This window comes from Tasmannia lanceolata, unplaced genomic scaffold, assembly GCF_043159265.1.
Source record: "Tasmannia lanceolata isolate RefF3 unplaced genomic scaffold, GAP_Taslan_0.1 ptg000025l, whole genome shotgun sequence".
Taxonomy (NCBI): Eukaryota; Viridiplantae; Streptophyta; class Magnoliopsida; order Canellales; family Winteraceae; genus Tasmannia; species Tasmannia lanceolata.
Window position 1 is genome coordinate 4,056,426 of NW_027518702.1, and position 14,845 is coordinate 4,071,270.

The 14,845-nt window shown below is 38.4% G+C and overlaps 1 protein-coding gene across 1 annotated transcript; it reads left to right on the top strand.

Moving 5' to 3' along the window:
- Window positions 1-2,927: 2,927 nt before the first annotated feature.
- LOC143858332 (cytochrome P450 734A1-like) lies at window positions 2,928-9,554 on the top strand. The gene is made up of 4 exons (XM_077368988.1): window positions 2,928-3,646; window positions 4,699-4,943; window positions 5,687-6,044; window positions 8,942-9,554. The coding sequence occupies exons 1-4, from the start codon at window positions 3,356-3,358 to the stop codon at window positions 9,356-9,358; spliced, it is 1,311 nt and encodes a 436-aa protein (XP_077225103.1). The 5' UTR covers window positions 2,928-3,355; the 3' UTR covers window positions 9,359-9,554.
- The last annotated feature ends 5,291 nt before the right edge of the window (window positions 9,555-14,845 follow it).

A 14,845-nucleotide genomic window follows, 5' to 3' on the forward strand; every position in this document is an offset into this window, starting at 1 on the left:
TTCTCTCTGTATTTCTCTGAGATTTTTACGAATATCCCCTTCCCCCAAAAATCCGATCGAGCGTATATTTATAGAGAGAGATGATAAATTAAACCCCCTTGCATCCTATTGGACAGCCCACTCTGCAATTGATGCACCCCTCTTTACTAGTGTATTCATGCATGTCTTTATACAAGAGAGGCGATCCAGGTAAGAACATAGAAGTAATCTTTAGGCGCTACTTATAAAACCGGTATTGGCACACCCATATTAGATATCCCACTCCTTTTCTAATTTGCACCGCGATACCTCCTCGGCTCGTTCGCTAAGCAAACGCGCTCGAATTTCGACGAAATTTTACAGAGACCTATGGGAGACCTTAACCTACCTTAGGGTTCAATTTGGAGCACCAATTTAATGATTTGATAGAGTTTTTACTTAAAAATACCAATTAGGGCTCCTATTAACCTTTGCAGGGGGAGCTGTATCATGGCAGTCCCGATTACAAAAGTGTGTTGCCTTATCCACCACAGAAGCCGAATACATTGCTATAACAGAAGCATGTAAGGAGGTCCTGTGGATGAAGAAATTCCTACAAGATTGGGTCAGAAGCAAGAGAAGTATGTCCTATATTGTGACAGTCAGAGTGCAATCCATCTCAGCAAAAATTCAACATTCCAGTCCAGATCCAAACACATCGATGTGAGGTATCACTGGATACGAGATGTGTTGGAACAGAAGCTATTACAGCTTGAGAAAATTCACACCGATAACAATGACTCTGACATGATGACAAAGACCCTACCCAGAGAAAAGTTGCAAGCTTGCAGAAAAGAAGCAGGCTTGAAGACCCCCCCAAATTGATCGTGAGGGGGAGATTTGTTAGAGTGGATCCCTCCCATTTGGGAGTGCTGACCACACTTATGGTGAGAATGGGAGGGTGTAATGGTAGTAGGTTTTTGCATTAATGATGATGGTGATGCATAAGAAATAAGAGGGGGACAAAAGAAAAAGAAAAATAATAAATAAATAGATGAAAGTGATGTATAAGAAATGAGAAGAGTAAAATAATGAAATGCATGCGCGATCTCGACGTATTTCGCGCATGCATGAACAAAACCTTATCTCTTTCGATGAAGCACATGCGAAAGTCGAATGCTTTCGGCGCATGCTTCGCAAAAGTCCGAACTCGGTGCAGAAAGTCTAACTACGCATGCATGAAAGATGGCCATATACGACGAATGCATGCGTGATTTCTCCTTTACGTACCTATAAATAGAGGCGAGGGCTGAGGAAGAAAAGCATCAGTAGAAGCACAAGCGAAGTGCATTGCAGAGAGAGAAGGGAGAGTGAGAGAGAAATACAGCTCTATGATAATTGTATAGTGAGAGCCAGTGTGTGACGGAGTGTAAGTCACTCATAGCCATACACTTAAGGCACAAGTTTGTATGCACTCTGTAAGAGACCCATCCTGCAGGTGATATTGTAACACATTATTTACTATAGTGGAAGTTTTTCAAGTGGACTACAGTCCCGTGGTTTTTCCCTTCATCCCGTAGGTTTTCCACGTAAAACTTTCTGGTGTTATTTGTCATATATATTTCGCTTCCATATTTATTTTTATCCCATTTAATTTCACAGCTTTAACTCGGGAAAAACATTAACTGGGCCTGTAATTCCGCAATAGTAACATTTTTCCCAACACTTATGATGAGTTGAAGGCGAATTGCTTCAAATCAAATCAAATGGCAGAGTCAGAACACCGATGTAAAAACCCAGAAAAATCAATAATGAGAAGTTCTCAAGATAAAACCCTAGGTAACGGAAAAAAAGGATAAGTAAAGGTAAGAAAATCATAATCACATCATTTTCTTCATAATAATGAAAATAGTTAGGTATGATAAAAAGGGGAAAACAAGAGATTCATACCTGCTTTGTTCTTAAAATTGTAGGCAGCAAGGAGAAGAGTCGCATGTAATGAGAGGGAAAGTGAGGAGATAGAAGGGCAAAGAAAAAACGAAAGAAAAAAAATAGAAAGAGAAGCAGAGAAAGTGGATTGAAGAAATGACAGAAGTGGAAGAATATTGTAGAGTTTTGTGGATAGGCAATGGGAAGGGAAAGAGAGAGATCGAGAAGGTTACAGAAAAGCAGGGATTTTTCTGTTGATGGGCAGCTGTGGGATGATCCAAACTGTCCATTCGATGGGCGACAATATCATTGGTAATTAATTAATTGTGGATTTTTTGGTGGTTTTCTTTAGAGGAAATGAGGACATGAGGAAGTGGGGGAAAGAGAGGAGAGACTTTGCGATTAAAACAAAGGGCATGCGTAGCCGAATGGCAATATTTGATTGGATGGGCATACGGTGGAGAGATAAAGAGAGAGGGTGAGAAACATTTGTGGGGAAGAGGAGGTTGGTGCTTGGAAAAGCAAAAGCTGATGGGATAAGCTACCAAATAGGCTTTGGACGAGATAGAGGGTTAGAAAGTTTTGGCTGTTTTTTGAGGGGTAGAGTTTAAGTCGAATGACAAGAATACTCTTACTCTAATAAGAAAAGGTCAAATAAAGAAGAAGACGAGATAAGGGAAAGTTCATGGAATTTAGACTAAAGTATGAAAGAAATAAATAAGATGGCAAAAATAGCCTAAGGAAGGGGGAATTTCATAAAGCTGTGTTGAAAATAAATCAATATTTTAATGTTTGTCGACAAATCTTAAGATTGGTAAGTTTTTGGCGGTTGGTCAAAATCCGGCGCATGCAAATCCGAAGATATCACGCCTGCAAATAAGATTCGTAAAAATCCTTTAGGATTGCTTTTTCTTTGTATTGTATTATTTATGGCATTGAATGTGTTAGGTGTTATGTGATGTAACATGAAAATGACATGCATTCTATATAATGCATGGTGTGTGTGAAATAAAAGACAGACGAATCTTAACATCTCTCTCCCCCTTAGCTTTCTCCTAATCCAGTAGAAGAAATACACGTGCAAATATCATTTTTCAAAAGAGAGTTATTTGAGTAGACTTTCTGGTTCCAACACAGAATACACATAGGACATAGTTGGAATTAAGGCTAAAGTGGGCATGAAAATAACCCATGATTCTCGCTTTATATAGTAAGTATAAGGATTATAATTACCCGTGAATGCCCCGCTCCTTAAAACAGGCTGGAAATGTCTCCTCTTCTTCTTGCTACCTTTTCTGCTTCCATTCTCTTCTTTATTCTCCTTAGAACCATACACTCTCTCTTTTGGCTGCCATGGGAATTGCAACTACAATTCAAGAGAGAGGGCCTAAGTGGGCCCTCTCCTCGGCCCATTTTTTGAAACACGGGCGAGATTCAAGAGCTGAGCGCCAAGGCTCAAGTGGGCTCGATGCCTTTCGTTCACGAGATCCTTCACCGAGCCTCTCCTTTCTATAATTACTGGTCTAAAATCTATGGAGAGATGTTTGTGTATTGGCTCGGGTGTAAGCCGCGAGTGACAGTAGCCGATCTGGAGCTGATCAAAGAGGTGTTACTCAATAGAAGTGGTGCCTTTGAAAAGATTGCATTCGACCCTTACCTTAAATCACTATTTGGAGATGGGCTTCCTGCTGTGCATGGCGAGAAGTGGGCCCGTCATCGAAAGATTGCTAACGCTGCCTTTAACATGGAAAGAGTAAAGGTCTCTCTCTCTCTCTCTCTCTCTGTCTCTCTCTCTCTCTCTCTCTCTCACAGACACACACAGGAACACCTTTGGATGATCATGGCCATTGATCTATTGAAGCCTTGTTCAGGATTTTCCAGAAGAAAATCTGAACCGTTGATTTTTGTGGTTCTTTGTCTGACACGTGAAGGGGCCGTTTGGATATGTAGATTTTAGAATCTAGGATTTCCGCAAAATCACAAGAGAAGGAGACCGTCCGTCGTTTTCTGATTTTCGAGCAAAAAGGTAGGAGATCGTTTGTGTTTCCAGGTTTTAGAAATCTTAGGATCGGAGAGAGAATTCTAGAATATGGATTTCTTAAAATTTAGGATAATGGATTGTAAAATCCAGAATTTTACACGCCTTTCAAACTAAAACCTGAATTCTGAGTATCCAAACAGCCCCTAAATGTCTTGGATTTTATGTAGTGTGTGTGTGTTAAATTATTAAAGATTAAATAACGGCATCTCCGATAGCTTATGCTTTTGGAGTAATTACTAGTTTCATATGGTATCAGAGCAATTTCCTGGGTTCAAAACTCCTTCATATTGAAATTCCACACGCCTACAGTTATTAAAAGGGGGGTCACATGTGAGGGGAGTGTTAAGGATATGAGATTAAATCATGCCATCCCCAACAGCTCAAGCTTTTGGAATAATTGGTTATTTCAGTGTTGCCGCATAGTCCAGTGTTTTTCAAAAAGTATTGTACAGCTCACTCCATAGGATGATTCAAACTGTCAATTTGTTCGGCAACTAAGTAAATATGTTGTGCCCCGAAAATCATTAGCATAGGAAGATCTTAACCATCCTATGGCATGGGTCATAGAGTAGTTTTTCAAAAATACTGGACTATGCGGCCACACGCCATAAAAAACGCCGGAATGTGACCAGACACTATGGGGGTTGTCTCATGCTGTTCTACAAGATCAACGGTATTGATTGCACCGTTGGTCTACTACATTGCGGGACTCTGCCGTTGGTCTACTACATGTTCTGATGCTTAGCCGTATGACAAATTTTTTTTCTCAGGAATGGGTGCCTACAATCGTTGGTAGCACTAGGAATATGTTGGATAAGTGGGAGGTGGAGGGAGGAGAAAAGGGTGAATTTGAAATAGAGGTGCAAAGGGAGTTCTACGAGCTTACTGCTGATGTAATCTCTAGAACAGCGTTTGGAAGCAGTTTCGAAGCGGGGAAGAAGATTTTCCAACTGCAAGATGAACAGATACCGCTCGTCGCGGAGGCAGTAAAGAGGGCGTATGTTGCAGGATTCAGGTAAGGGTAATATCCCGTGTTGTAAAATTGAACTGAAAGGCCGGTCTAACCTAGTTCAAGCTGAACCAGCCTTTATGAAAAATGGAGTTTTTATGGCTTTACAGTCCATCATTTTTCAAAAAGTATCATATGGCCCACACTATAGGATGATCCCAATTAACCATCCATTAGATGGGACACAACCTAAATAGGTTGTGCCCCCAAAAATCATTTCCATAGGTTGATCCCAACCCTCTGATCTATAGAGGGACTGCCATTAGAGGGTTATGATCAACCTATGGAAATGATTTTTTGGGCACAACCTATTTTGGTCGTGACCCATCTTATGGATGATTTGGATCACCCTATGGCGTGGGCTATATGGTACTTATTGAAAAATAATGGACTATAAGGCCTTTCATCATATAAAAACTCATAATAAAATATCATTTCCACAAGGGATTTCAGAAGATATTATGGTTCTCAAAAAGCTCTTTAAACCCTTTAAATACTAAGTGAAAAACAAGTGGAGCGCATGTACATGTTTATCGAAACAGATATCATTTCCCTTCCACAATTATTAACTTCTTATCTGCCCTCGAATATTTTAATAATGACACGCACATTTTAAGCACTGTTCTGATTGGATATTGATTTTTTTAAGTGGTAACAGCCTTTGGTAACTAATTATAAAATTATCAACTGAAAAGTTGACTCTCATTATCAAACTAACCATAAATATAATTTTGATTATTGTTTTATAGGTTTGTCCCTACAAAGAAAAACATTAAGATGTGGAGATTGGATAAGGAAATCGAGAAGTCATTTCGAAAGCTGATAGAAAACTGTGGGGAAGTAAGCGAGAATACAAAGAATCTACTTGGTTCAATGACAATTGCAAATAAGGAGGAAAAGGAAGAGAGAATTGGGGTGGAAGAAATCGTAGGTGAGTGCAAGACATTTTACTTTGCAGGAAAGGAAACGACTGCAAGTCTTCTGTCATGGATGATTCTTTTATTGGGATTGCACCAAGAGCGGCAGAGCAAAGCCCGCGAAGAAGTCCTTCACCTCTATGGTCGCCATGAAATTCCTACTGCAAATACTTTGAATCAGCTCAAGCTTGTGAGTTCCATTCTCAATTCTTCTCTTTTCAGTATAATAAAATGGAGTGCCATTATCAAAATAAGGGAGATGGTTTGACGGATGTACCACAAATTGCAATTTGGGCCAATTAGGATTGTTGTTTATATGTAAATGACGATCATAAAGGGGCCAATTTTAAATTTTAATGTACACCCAAATGCTCCCTAAAGTAGATTAGAAGAAGAATTTTTTTTGGGTCCCACTTATAGTCGCTGCTGCCGAAGCAAACTTTTAAATTTTTTTTATCCTTTTTATCATTAAAGCTAGCACGTAATCACATAGGTCGTCACTTATATAGATCAGGAACGAATGGAGTGAAGGACGATTGACCCACTGAAGGGGTTTTGTACGTACAGGGCGTTTGTAATTGTACACCCATTAAGCTAGATACTCAAGGGACCTCAAGGAAGAGAGGAGATGAAGGGAATAGGCTTTCCTTTTCTGCATCTTTTAATAGAATGAATATCATAACTCATATTTAGAGAAAAGAGAATCCATAATCCTAATCACACACAAATTGTTAAGAATTCCAATTATACCCATAAAATCTCTATACATTAGGCACTATAGGAATTAACCTTCCTCTCCATAATAATTAAAACTATGTCATCAGTAAATAAATACCCTTAATATTTAATATATTCACATATTATCTCTTAAATGTTAAATAGCAATGTACTTTCCAATCAAACTGATGGCATATACTAAACCCTGATTAGTTCACAATCAAGCATCCAACTCTGATTCCTCATACTGAGACCTAAAAAGGTGAGACCTCCGCGTGCATCCTCCCAACTTCAAGAGCACTGTACCAAATCTACATCTAACAAGCACAACAACTTTCAACTCCATCTAGCCTGTTCTAGACCCACACGATTTACATATTGAAGTGAATCATCTAATCGCATTGAGAGGAAATAGCTCAAAGTCTCCATCCACTTCAACACACACTTATTAGTTCATCGAGTAAACAAATATTTCACAAACTTCCATTCCCAAAACAAGATTATTTAATATGATAAATAAATCTAGAAAACATTTTGCAAACCTCTGATAAAACACTCAACACAACTAGTAGATTAGAATTTTAGAAAATATAAGTATGTGCCATGAGTATCTGATCACAATCGATGATCAGATCCACAGAGGTCATAATTTAATATCACAGGATCTTTCCCAGGCACACATGTCATTCCATATATGTCTAAGTTGCTTTCTCAGTAATGCACTAGTAGTTCAAATCAATCACAACCACAGGTTAGTATGCTAAAGTAGCGAACACCAGACCTCGGCTTTCTAATAAGGTGAAGGATTGTTGAGGGCATAAGGGTCACCTACAAGACCGACTCCTCCTTGCACGGTATCAAAAATAGTGATTAATCTTGTACCTGCAGATAATGGTCTCTAGCATGTGTGGTATAATATACAACTCGTGATGTAATTCTAGAAAGCTTCTTGAACTAGGTGTCACCCAATTACACCATGTAGGATAAGTCCTACTCGACTTGGGTCATCCGACTCATCTCAGAGACCCCATCCTAACATATTAACAAGCATTCATTCATCTTGATCTCCTGAGAAATCAGGGCGACTTATCACCGTGTCTGATCAGCCTCATCCTGCTCAACTGGTTTTGTCTTGTTGTGCAACTAGAAAACTAGCCTGTGGACGATCATCAATTAATTACACATTAAATTAACCAATTATCGCAGTTCATTATTATGCATCTCCTCAAGTATGCAACAATAAGCAAAATAAGCTTCCACATATTAACCAAATACAATCACAATTGCTAGAATGCTTAAAATAGTTAGCATTTGTTATATAAGGGATTTCCTAGTGTCCCTGGATTGGATCCACGTCATCAAATGTAACTGATTTTACTTTTTCAACCAATTTTAAATTTTAACTGAAAATGACGTGGATCCAATCCAGAGCCCTTTTTTTGCTCGTATGGGGGTCGAGGTCCACCTCTGCAGGGTCCACAAAAAGCGACCAATCGGTGGATTTTTAAGCCACTTGTGCTTAGGGAGCTCCCAAAGCACGTGGTTAGAAACACTATATATATATATATACCAAGCCATCTATTCCATAGAAGCTGACATATATAAATTGTTCCTAAGAAACCATCCTCGTAACCGTTTGATCTGTGGAGGCACAAAATGGACCATTTTGTAGACGTCCATTTTAAACCTCCACAAATCAACGCTTACCATGATCCTATGAAGATGATTTCTTAGGTACACCCTATCTATGTTAGGTCTTATAGAATCAATATCTAACATAACCGAAACAACATAGGCAGCCACCCTATTTAAAAACTCTAGCTCAGAAATTGAACTTGAGCTCAGAAACCATCTCTCTCTCTCTCTCTCTCTCTCTCTCTCTCTCTCTATATATATATATATATATATATATATATATATATATAGAGAGAGAGAGAGAGAGAGAGAGAGAGGCGCCCTTGTATAAAGAGCCAGAGAAGGGCCATTTATTGGATCCACATCATTTTCAGTTATCTTTTAAAAATCGGTTGAAAAAGTAAATTTGGTTGCACTTAATGCTGTGGATCCAATCAAGGGCCCTTCTCGGGCTCTTTATGCAAGGGCGCCCTTGCATCTATCATTCCTCATTTACACACACACATCATGCATGTAATGTGTTTTTGAGTTGAGCATTCATCTTAGGACAAAGGTTACACATGCAAACACGTCATTGTGTGGTGCCCAATTACATTTATTCGTAAGTTTTGAATAGTTACTCTTTGAGGAATAATCATGAGCAAAAGCTATACACACCCACTAAACAGTCGTCTAGCTAACCTTCTAAGATTTGAGCTGGTGTAATATTTTGTTCATGTAAGTTTGAATTTGCAGGTAGGCATGATAGTTGATGAAACTCTCCGTCTGTATCCTGTGGTTACTTCGCTTCTGAGGCAAGTAAAGAAAGACATTCAGCTAGGGAAGCTCCATATTCCTGCAGGCACGGAGGTCTACATTCCTTTGATTAACGTTCATCACAGTGTTGAATTATGGGGAGAGGATGCCGCGAAATTTAATCCCTTAAGGTTTTCCAAAAGGGAAAGGCATCATCTAGCTGCACATTTTCCGTTCGGATTAGGGCCAATGATTTGTGTGGGTTTAAATCTGGGTTTGGTCGAGGCAAAAATTGCATTGGCGATGATCCTCCAACGCTTTTCTTTCGTAGTCTCGCCAACTTATGTTCATGCCCCAACTGACTTGCTCAGCTTGCAGCCTCTACATGGAGCCCAAGTTGTTTTTCAGAAGATTTAAGGCCAAAACTGCAATTAGAGATGTAGCTTTGCTTCTTAGTAATTGAAATGTTGAAGAACAAATCACTATATATCTATATCTATCTATCTATCTACTACTATATAGCTAGAGAAAAAAGGAATTTTTTTTTTTTTTTTTTTCTGTGAGATTTACACATCAGCATTACTCTTTTACCATTAACCCCTTTGCTGATATCTACCATCTATCTTTATGAGAAATTATTTGAGGGTTTTAGGGTAAATTCGTAATCTACATACGAAAAGTACCGACCCAGGGTGCCTGTCTATGACAATTACGAAAAAAACTACCAAGAAGAAGTAAAGACATATGACAATGATGAAAGAACTACTTTATATTACTCATGCAGGACACTTGCATAATATTGACGGATTCCAGGCACCTGAAGAGGAACAACAATTATGGAAACCTCTATCGATTAGAGGGTTATGATCAGCCTATATAGATTGGAGGGCTAGGATCAACCTATGGGAATCATTTTATGGGCCCAACCGATTGATGTTGTGTTTCATCACATGGACGGTTTGGATCAACATATAACCCGCTATAGATCAGAGGGTTCAGATCAACCTATGAAAATTATTTTTGGGGCACAACCTATGTAGGCAGTGGCCCATCTAATGGACGGTTTCGATCATCCTATGGTACGGGCCATACTATACATTTTAATAAAGTAAGGAGTGCGATCATCAAAATACGGTGAGTAGTGCCATTATAAAATATGGTAGTGAGGACATTACCACTATATATAATTTGAAACCATGGTTGTTACTTGGATGTTCCCATGCGGGTACGGTTCAACCCGAATTTGGGTTGGGTCGGGTTAAGCTTTTTCGCAAATCGGGTTGGGTTGGGTTGGGAAAAATCAACTCGAATTGGAAATCGGGTCAGGTCGGGTTGGGCTGTCCGGCAACCCGACACGACCCAAAACCTGAATTTGGGTTCCATATGAAGAAGTTCTGTATATGTGTTTTTCTTTTTCAACATTGAAATAGTCTCCGTAGTCCACAATAGACGGTTTGGATAATCCTATGGTGCGGGCCATACCGTACTTTAATAAAGTGAGGAGTGTGATCATCAAAATATAGTAGTGCGGATAACATTTCCCTTTGTTAATTGTTAGTCCCTGTTTGGTTTGGATTTTGAGAACCGATTGTGAGTTAAAAACTGATTATTGGTGACTCACTATTGGTTCTCAAATCCAAAACAACCCGGCTTCAGTTGAGGTGGTCAACAATTGGTACTATATCAAATCGGGTCAACCCCACCCAACCCAACTCGAATTGGAAATCAGGTTGGGCCGGGATGAGGAAATTTCAAATCGGGTTGGGTCGGGTTGAACCCAGTCAGGTTGGAAATCGGGAACTACTTTTCCTTATACACTATGTGCGGGTCAAATTACAGAAAGTTTGAAATTACAAATGCAGGACACCTGTAAAAATATTGACGAATTATGGGCACCTTAAGAGGAACAACAATTATCGAAACCTCTATAGATTGGAGGGCTAGGATCAACCTATGAAAATTATTTTCAGGGCACAACCTATTTATGTTGTGTTCCATCACATGGACGGTTTAGATCAACCTATGATGTGATATGTACAATTCTTCATTGGCCCGTGCATCGCACGGGGTTTTTTACTAGTAAACTATATAGCAGAAGAGAAAAGGAGAGAAAATTTTGAATTTCTTCTAAAATTCTATGAGAATTACACGTCACTTTTTTTGACTTTTTTTAACAAAGGCACCCATTCAACCCACATATTTTCAATCCTACCCCCTCCTTTATGCTTTTTAACAAAGGCACCCATTAAAGCCACATAATTTCAATCCTACGCCCCTCCTTTATGCTTTTTTAATTATGGAAACCTCTATAGATTGGAGGGCTAGGATCAGCCTATGGAAATGATTTTACAAGCACAACCTATTGATGTTGTGTTCCATCACATGAACGGTTTGGATCAACCTATGATGTGATCCGTACAGTTCTTTGTCGGCCCGTGCATCGCACGACGTTTTTTACTAGTATATATATATATATAGAGAGAGAAAACGTTGAGGCAAAAAAATGGACAGATTTGTGAAGGTTTATACACGTCCATTTTACCTCCACAAATCATAGGGTTGGGATGATCCTATGGAGCTGATTTTTTTATGGACACCCTATCTATGTGAGGGCCAATCAAATGAATGGTTTGGATCCCCCAAACAATATGCCCTCCACTGTATTTTAAGCTAGTGTGTAGATAACTTATCTACACATGTGTGTAGAAACCGTTTTCTCATATATATATATATATATATATATATATATATATATTCTAGCAAAAAACCCCGTGCGATGCACGGGCCGACGAAGACCACATCATAGGTTGATCTAAACCGTCCATGTGATGGAACACAACATAAATAGGTTGTGCCCCAAAAATCATTTCCATTGGCTGATCCTACCCCTCCAATCTATAGAGGTTTCCATAATTCCTCTTCAATCGGATGGTTAAGATCACCCTATAGATTTTTTATTAAAAAAGCATAAAGGAGGGGGGTAAGATTGAAATTATGTGGCTTTAATGGGTGCCTTTGTTAAAAAGCATAAAGGAGGGGGTAGGATTGAAAATATGTGGGTTGAATGGGTGCATTTGTTAAAAAAAGTCAGAAAAAGTGATGTGTGATTCTATTAGAATTTTGAAATAATTCAAAAAATTCTCTCATTTTCTCTTCTGCTATATACTATACTAGTAAAAAACCCCGTGCGATGCACGGGCCGACAAAGAACTATACGGACCACATCACAGGTTGATCCAAACCGTCCATGTGATGGAACACAACATAAATAGGTTGTGTCCCAAAAATCATTTCCATAGGCTGATCCTAGCCCTCCAATCTATAGAGGTTTCCCTAATATGTTGTTCCTCTTAAATCGGATGGTTAAGATCACCCTATAGGTTTTTTATTAAAAAAGCATAAAGGAGGGGGGTAGGATTGAAATTATGTGGCTTTAATGGGTGCCTTTGTTAAAAAGCATAAAGAAGGGGGTAGGATTGAAAATATGTGTGTTGAATGGGTGCCTTTGTTAAAAAAAAGTCAAAAAAAGTGATGTGTAATTCTACAAAAAATTCTCTTATTTTCTCTTCTGCTATATAGTATTAGAAAGATAGATATAATATATATATATATAAGTATTAAGGTAATTTTAAATGTTGTAATTTCTAAGGCAAGTTCCTAAATATAATGGGGATGGGATAAAGATAAGGGTAATTCTCGTGAAAAAATACTTCAAGGAATTTTACAATGATTTTTTTCTTATTTTTTAAACAAAATTTATCATGAAACTTATCAATAGGAGCACATGTTACCTTGCTTCTGAGAACATAAAAAAGAAATCAAAATTATAAATACATCAAAAAATAAGATAGTTATTTAACCAGAACACTAGTAATACTGAATTAATCACCCTAAACCGCCCCTCCCATTTCTCTTGAGAGATCCTTCCAATTAAAAAAAAAGCGTCTGTTAGTTGCATAATTCCTTCTCTATACTTATAATAAGACATGAAACAATTCATACTCGCAACAGTGGACAACATGTTGGATTAGTGATATAAAATCACTTGGCATTAACCTTCTTAATGAAGGGCATTCTTGGATGTGTAATTTTAACTCTCCTAAAGGAGATTTTATATGGTGTAAGCCCTTATAGTACCATATTTTTCAAAAAGTACTGTACGGACCACATCATAGGATGATCCAAACCATCCATGTGATGGAACACAATGTAAATAGGTTGTGCCCCAAAAATTATTTTCATAGGATGATCCTAGCCCTCTGATCTATAGAGGTTTCCATAATATGCAGTTCCTCTAGGTTGTGCCCTAAAAATCATTTTCATAGGATGATCCTAGCCTTTTGATCTATAGAGGTTTCTATAATATGCAGTTCCTCTATAGACTGGAGGGCTAGGATCATCCTATATAAATGATTTTTTGGGCACAACTTACTTACATTGTGGCCATCACATGGACGGTTTGGATCACCCTATAGTGTGGTCTATATAGTACTTTTTGAAAAATATGGGACTATAAGGGCTTACACCATATAAAATATCCTAAGGGTTTTATCTTTAGCTAGGGTTTTGATTCTTATGAACAATTAGGGGTTTTCTTTACAAGGAAAGGTGTTTCTTTATCTCCAAGGGTTTTCTTCTCCTCCTCTTGTACGAGCTTAGATCCAAGGTTGTTGGGTTTCTTTTATTGTGCCTTCAAGGTTGTGAAGACATTTTAAAGAGAGTATTGGGTTTTTGCTTGGGTTGCAAGAAGAGGGTGTTGGTGGAGTTTTCACCCTTGTTTTAATTTCCCATCATTGTTAGTGAATTTGTATTTGCCGAATTGTCCATGGAGTAGGCCAAGTGCCGAATCTCTTGTGTCTCTTATGTTTCTTGTTTTCTTTCCTTATTTCACTACATAATTGAATTGTTGCATACACTCGTTTGGGCTAATTCTGTGGGTTGCCAGAGGCTATTTGTCATTGTTTTCTTTAAGTAGTCTATGATAACCGGATTTCTAGGGGCGGGTTCTAGCCGCAACAAGTGGTATTAGAGCAATCGGATTTTGCATACAAGGTGTTTGTGAAATTTCTTGAGAGACGAAGTTTGATAAAATAGCGAGTCCTTGATTTGAGGTGGAGAAGTTCGATGGGAAAAATAATTTCGAATCATGGAAATTGAAAATCCATTACCTGTAAATCCAAAATGGGCAACATGAAGCATTGTTTGGGAAAGAAAAGAAACCAGAATCTATGTCAAGTGACGATTGGGAGGAATTAGGCTAAGATATTTTATTTAACATAGCAGGAGAAAAGATGGCCGCCGATTTATGGGCTAAGTTGGAAAGTTTGTATCAAAGGCAGTCTCTCACCAATCATATTTACTTGAACAGAAAGTTATATTCTTTAGGAATGAAGTAAGGTACAAATATATCTGAGCACTTGAATACGTTCAACAACATTATTTGCCAACTTGAAAGCGTTGGTGTAAAGATGTGAGATGAAGATAAGGTGGTCGCATTATTGTGTACATTGCCAGATAGTTATGAAAACTTGCTCACAACTTTCAGTTGTTCCAAGGATGATTCTCTTATCTTGGATGATGTGTGTGGTAATATCACTGCATGCACCATAGGATGACCCAAACCGTCCATTAGATGGGCCACAACCTAAATAGGTTGTGCCCCAAAAATCATTTCCATAGGTTGATCCTAACCCTCCGATCTGTAGAGGGACTGAATGTTAGAGGGTTGATCCTAACCCTCTATAGATCGGAGGGTTAGGAACAACTTATCGTTGGTGGGCCCGCTTGTTTCACCAATTTGAAGCTCTGTTATGAAAATGATAAGTACTCTCTTGGGTCGAATCCCATTTTGAATAAAAAATTATTTATATATTTTTCTTCATAAACCATGACGGGTCCCACTTG

Coding starts and splice junctions, on each gene's coding strand:
- LOC143858332 (XM_077368988.1), top strand. CDS start 3,356: ATGCCTTTCGTTCACGAGATCCTTCACCGAGCCTCTCCTTTCTATAAT. Junction 4,944..5,686: donor GCGTATGTTGCAGGATTCAG/GTAAGGGTAATA, acceptor ATTGTTTTATAG/GTTTGTCCCTACAAAGAAAA. Junction 6,045..8,941: donor CTTTGAATCAGCTCAAGCTT/GTGAGTTCCATT, acceptor TTGAATTTGCAG/GTAGGCATGATAGTTGATGA.